Source organism: Bufo bufo, chromosome 6 (genome assembly GCF_905171765.1).
Source record: "Bufo bufo chromosome 6, aBufBuf1.1, whole genome shotgun sequence".
Taxonomy (NCBI): Eukaryota; Metazoa; Chordata; class Amphibia; order Anura; family Bufonidae; genus Bufo; species Bufo bufo.
In genome coordinates this window covers 434,252,087-434,258,541 of record NC_053394.1, presented here as the reverse complement: position 1 = coordinate 434,258,541, position 6,455 = coordinate 434,252,087, and the positions used below count along the sequence as shown (strand labels likewise).

The 6,455-nt window shown below is 41.0% G+C and overlaps 1 protein-coding gene across 1 annotated transcript in view; it reads left to right on the top strand.

The window, feature by feature from the left end:
- The first annotated feature begins 218 nt into the window (after window positions 1-218).
- The window catches only part of LOC121005828, a 55,658-nt gene continuing 49,421 nt past the window's right edge, over window positions 219-6,455 (top strand). Inside the window, 5 exon segments of the mRNA XM_040438589.1 lie at window positions 219-321; window positions 3,550-3,586; window positions 4,432-4,685; window positions 4,866-5,009; window positions 5,947-6,103. Coding sequence (XP_040294523.1) covers window positions 4,482-4,685; window positions 4,866-5,009; window positions 5,947-6,103 — 505 coding nt within the window. The 5' untranslated portion in view covers window positions 219-321; window positions 3,550-3,586; window positions 4,432-4,481.

Sequence of the window (6,455 nt, the reverse complement as noted above, 5' to 3'; positions counted from 1 at the left end):
TAGACTATGGGCCCAGATTCAACACAAGGATTCGCCACGACGGTCTTGTAAAGGGCACAATCGTCGTTCTCCCTTGAGGTTCACCTTGTGGGATTATTTTTAGGGGATAACTTCAGATAGGGCCATGAAAAAAATCATTTCTAAATATAACCGGGCTGTATAACATTCACAAGGAATGGCGATGGGGAATGGGGCCTAAATTGTTTTGACCTTTTTAAGAATGGGGGGAGGATGATCCCTATCAGATCACAAAGCCCCTCACATATAAAAAGATCAGAGGCTCATGTCAGCGCTTCGTGTCCTTCCTGTTCTGACATCCAGGTAGGTGATGAGCAGGAGAGATGCCGGATACCTCTCGGATGCTGTCTTATACTATGGCATACATTGTATCTCTCTAGGATGCTGGTATATACTCTGGCATACATTGTATCTCTCTAGGATGCTGGTATATACTCTGGGATACATTGTATCCCTCTAGGACTCAATTATATACTCTGGGATACATTGTATCTCTCTTGGATGCTGTTATATACTCTGGGATACATTGTATCCCTCTAGGACTCAATTATATACTCTGGGATACATTGTATCTCTCTAGGATGCTGCCATATACTCTGGGATACATTGTATCCCTCTAGGACTCAATTATATACTCTGGCATACATTGTATCTCTCTTGGATGCTGTTATATACTCTGGGATACATTGTATCTCTCTAGGATGCTGTTATATCCCCTTGGATACATTGTATCTCTCTAGGATGCTGTTATATACTCTGGGATACATTGTATCTCTCTAGGACAGTGTTTCCCAACCAGTGTGCCTCCAGCTGTTGCAAAACTACAACTCCCAGAATGCCTGGACAGCCTTTGGCTGTGCAGGCATGCTGGGAGTGGTAGTTTTACAACAGCTGGAGGCACACTGGTTGGGAAACACTGCTCTAGGATGCTGTTATATACTCTGGGATACATTGTATCTCTCTAGGATGCTGTTATATCCCCTTGTATACATTGTATCTCTCTAGGACTCCATTATATACTCTGGGATACATTGTATCCCTCTAGGATGCTGCCATATACCCTGGGATACATTGTATCTCTGTAGCACTCCATTAAATACTCTGGGATACATTGTATCTCTCTAGGATGCTGCCATATACTCTGGGATACATTGTATCTCTCTAGGATGCTGTTATATCCCCTTGGATACATTGTATCTCTCTAGGATGCTGTTATATCCCCTTGGATACATTGTATCTCTCTAGGATGCTGTTATATACTCTGGGATACATTGTATCTCTCTAGGATGCTGTTATATACTCTGGGATACATTGTATCTCTCTAGGATGCTGTTATATCCCCTTGTATACATTGTATCTCTCTAGGACTCCATTATATACTCTGGGATACATTGTATCCCTCTAGGATGCTGCCATATACCCTGGGATACATTGTATCTCTGTAGCACTCCATTAAATACTCTGGGATAAATTGTATCTCTCTAGGATGCTGTTATATACTCTGGGATACATTGTATCCCTCTAGGATGCTGCCATATACCCTGGGATACATTGTATCTCTGTAGCACTCCATTAAATACTCTGGGATAAATTGTATCTCTCTAGGATGCTGTTATATACTCTGGGATACATTGTATCCCTCTAGGATGCTGCCATATACTCTGGGATACATTGTATCTCTCTAGGATGCTGTCTTATACTCTGGGATACATTGTATCTCTCTAGGATGCTGTTATATCCCCTTGGATTCATTGTATCTCTCTAGGATGCTGTTATATCCCCTTGGATACATTGTATCTCTCTAGGATGCTGTTATATACTCTGGGATACATTGTATCTCTCTAGGATGCTGTTATATACTCTGGGATACATTGTATCTCTCTAGGATGCTGTTATATCCCCTTGTATACATTGTATCTCTCTAGGACTCCATTATATACTCTGGGATACATTGTATCCCTCTAGGATGCTGCCATATACCCTGGGATACATTGTATCTCTGTAGCACTCCATTAAATACTCTGGGATAAATTGTATCTCTCTAGGATGCTGTTATATACTCTGGGATACATTGTATCCCTCTAGGATGCTGCCATATACCCTGGGATACATTGTATCTCTGTAGCACTCCATTAAATACTCTGGGATAAATTGTATCTCTCTAGGATGCTGTTATATACTCTGGGATACATTGTATCCCTCTAGGATGCTGCCATATACTCTGGGATACATTGTATCTCTCTAGGATGCTGTCTTATACTCTGGGATACATTGTATCTCTCTAGGATGCTGTTATATCCCCTTGGATACATTGTATCTCTCTAGGATGCTGTCATATACTCTGGGATACATTGTATCTCTCTAGGATGCTGCCATATACTCTGGGATACATTGTATCTCTCTAGGATGCTGTTATATCCCCTTGGATACATTGTATCTCTCTAGGATGCTGTTATATCCCCTTGGATACATTGTATCTCTCTAGGATGCTGTTATATACTCTGGGATACATTGTATCTCTCTAGGATGCGGTTATATCCCCGTGGATACATTGTATCTCTCTAGGATGCTGTTATATACTCTGGGATACATTGTATCTCTCTAGGATGCTGTTATATACTCTGGGATACATTGTATCTCTCTAGGATGCTGTTATATCCCCTTGGATACATTGTATCTCTCTAGGACTCCATTATATACTCTGGGATACATTGTATCCCTCTAGGATGCTGCCATATACCCTGGGATACATTGTATCTCTGTAGCACTCCATTAAATACTCTGGGATAAATTGTATTTCTCTAGGATGCTGTTATATACTCTGGGATACATTGTATCCCTCTAGGATGCTGTTATATACTCTGGGATAAATTGTATCTCTCTAGCATGCTGCCATATACTCTGGGATACATTGTATCTCTCTAGGATGCTGTTATATGCCCTGTGATACATTGTATCTCTCTAGGACTCCATTATATACTCTGGGATACATTGTATCCCTCTAGGATGCTGTTATATACTCTGGGACACATTGTATCTCTGTAGGATGCCTTCATATACTATGGCATACATTGTATCTCTCTAGGATGCTGTTATATACTCTGGGATACATTGTATCTCTCTAGGATGCTGTTATATACCCTGGGATAAATTGTATCTCTCTAGGACTCGATATACAGGTGAAACTCGAAAAATTTGAATATCGTGCAAAGTTCATTTATTATAGTATGAATTAATTAGCTGACTAGAGTGTGACACTTTGAGCCGAGAATATTGAACCTTTTCACAAAATTCTAATTTTAATTTGCATTACTGAAATAAATGAACTTGCACGATATTCTAATTTTTCGAGTTTCACCTGTATACTCTGGGATACATTGCATCTCTGTAGCACTCCATTATATACTATGGGATACATTGTATCTCTCTAGGATGCTGTTACATACCCTGGGATACATTGTATCCCTCTAGGACTCCATGATATAATCTGGGATACATTGTATCTATTAATTATTCTCTTTATATTCTCAGGATTGCCCAGTCCTCTTCTTAACTGAAATCATCAGAGGTAAGATATAGGATGATATCCTGTTTCCTCAGGACAAACAGCTGATATTTGAGGGAGGTGCACATGAGAATATATGTGTGACTATAGATGTGTGTGACTATAGATGTGTGTGACTATAGATGTGTGTGACTATAGATGTGTATGACTATAGACATGTGTGCATTGGGTATGGGTTGGGAATTTTTATTAAAGCCAGCTGAATGGGTAGGGGCCTGGGGGATAGCCAACCCCTGACAGCTGACACATTCCGAGCGGGCAGACTTCAGAGGATTATTTCTTCTCTGGTTCTGCCAATCTAAGAAGATATGGGAAGGGATTTTTCAGTCTGAGATGGCTGGATGGATGGAGCTCACATCTGATCGCTTTCAGCCATATATTCCTCTTGCCCTGGAATATGACACCCGGCCTCTGCTCTTTTTGGTCAATTACAGTTTTCGCCATTGTTTGCCTGACCATAGAGATCAGCCATTAGTCTCCCAGACAATATCTATCATGCAGACCTGCTCAGCTTCTCCATAGATTAATGCTAGGTTTTATTCTGTGCCATCCAGTTACTGCACTGGGCCATTAAGTGGACTGGGGCAAACAGCCCCGGTGGCCCAAGGCAGCAAAGCCTCGGACACCTAGTGGAGACAAGCGACTGGGGTCATTGGGCTGTGTCTGGTATTATAGTTCAGCTTCATCCAAGTGAATTTGGCAATACCAGACAAAGCCCATGGTCAGTAGGGGGAACTCTTTGTAGACAACCTCTTCTGAAGGCCAGATGTTGATGCACACCTAATAACTTCCAGCCCATAGAGCAGTATGTGATGTGCTCATCTCCTCAATCTTAATTCTTCACTCAGGGATTCACATACCTGCTTCATCACTAAGCATCCTCCTGTGAACCGCAACCATGAGTTCGGATGCGGAGATGGCGGTTTTTGGGGTGGCGGCTCACTTCCTCAGGAAAAATGAGAAGGAGAGGATCGAGGCCCAGAACAAACCGTTTGATGCAAAGACGTCTATGTTTGTGGTGGATGCCAAGGAATCCTATGTGAAGGGCACACTAACCAGTAAGGAAGGGGGCAAAGCCACCGTAAAAACTGAGAAAGGGGAGGTAAGTGTGCGAAAAATCCATGAGAGACTCATAGCTGCTACAGGATAATGACACTTGGGGTACAGGATAATGACACTTGGGGTACAGGATACTGACGCTGACACTTGGGGTACAGGATAATGACACTGACACTCGGGGTACAGGATAATGACAATATTTATCCTTACTTGTTGTCCTCAGTCTGTAACAGTGAAGGATGACCAAATTTTCCCCATGAACCCCCCTAAATATGATAAAATTGAAGACATGGCGATGATGACTCACCTGAACGAGCCGGCCGTCCTGTATAACCTCAAAGAGCGTTACGCAGCCTGGATGATCTACGTAAGTACGCTTCTTCTCCAGTGCTACATGTCATGGAATGGGGTTGGGTGTAAGAAGACCTTGTTGTTGTTCATGAATAGTGTTGAGCGCGAATATTCGAATTTCGAATTTTTTTCTCGAATATCGCAATTTCGAGATTTCGCGAATATTTAGAATATAGTTCCAAATATTCGCGAAATCGAATATTCGTATTTTTATTCGAAAAAAAAATTCGGACGATTATTTTAATCTTATGATTTTTTTTTTTTTCCTATGACTATGGCTAGGCTAATATGTGTATTTTACGAAATTTCTTAATATTGCTCTAACTTCGTCTTTTAGAATATTCGTAATATTCTAAAAGACGGAGTTAGAGCAATATTCCGAATATTCTAAAAGACGAAGTTAGAGCAATATTAAGAAATTTCGTAAAATACACATATTAGCCTAGCCATAGAAAAAAAAAAAAAATCATAAGATTAAAATAATCGTACGATTATTTTAATCTTATGATTTTTTTTTTTTTCCTATGACTATGGCTAGGCTAATATGTGTATTTTACGAAATTTCTTAATATTGCTCTAACTTCGTCTTTTAGAATATTAAATAATTACGAATATTCGATTTCGACGAAAATAATAAGAATATTTATTCGAATATTCGCGAAATATCGCGAAATCGAATATGGCACCTCCCGCTCATCACTATTCATGAAATGACCTGTTCAACACCCAGAATCATACACTAAGTCTCCATAGCAACCAATGTAACAGTCCATGAGTGGCCTCATAATGGCTACAATGTTACTGAGTGGAACATCTGGTCTCTACGATATCTCAGTGCATCGGCAGGAGCTTTGTGTTTCTGAGCTCTCAACAGAGAATTTCTGACCACATAATACTTTCAGGGCATATCATGGGTCATTTTGATCACAATCTTTTTTCCTGTTTCTTTCCAGACATATTCCGGTCTGTTTTGTGTCACCGTGAACCCCTACAAGTGGCTGCCTGTTTACAACCCTGAAGTTGTCGATGCTTACAGAGGCAAGAAGCGTCAGGAGGCCCCACCACACATCTTCTCTATCTCTGATAACGCCTATCAGTTCATGTTGACTGGTAAGCTACTCATAGATCCCCCGTGGTGATCATACAGGCAGTCCAGGACTTGTAGAGATGTCTCTAGAGAACACATTGGTCCCTTTTGGAGGTTATCTATCAACTGATTCAGGACAACTTGGTTGAAGTACCAATATTATGGACCAGCTATTTAATTATGAGTGGAGAACCAATTGGATGGATGTAGAAAGGGTTGGGCTGTATCCAGGGGAGTAGCTAAAGGCTCATGAGCCCTGGTGCAAGAGGCTTGAGGTTGGGCTTTTCTTCTCTCAATGCTTGGCAGAGAAGCACATAGACTTCGTGCTGCCTGAGGCAAAAATTTAAATGGCACCCACCATGCCAAATTATTGAC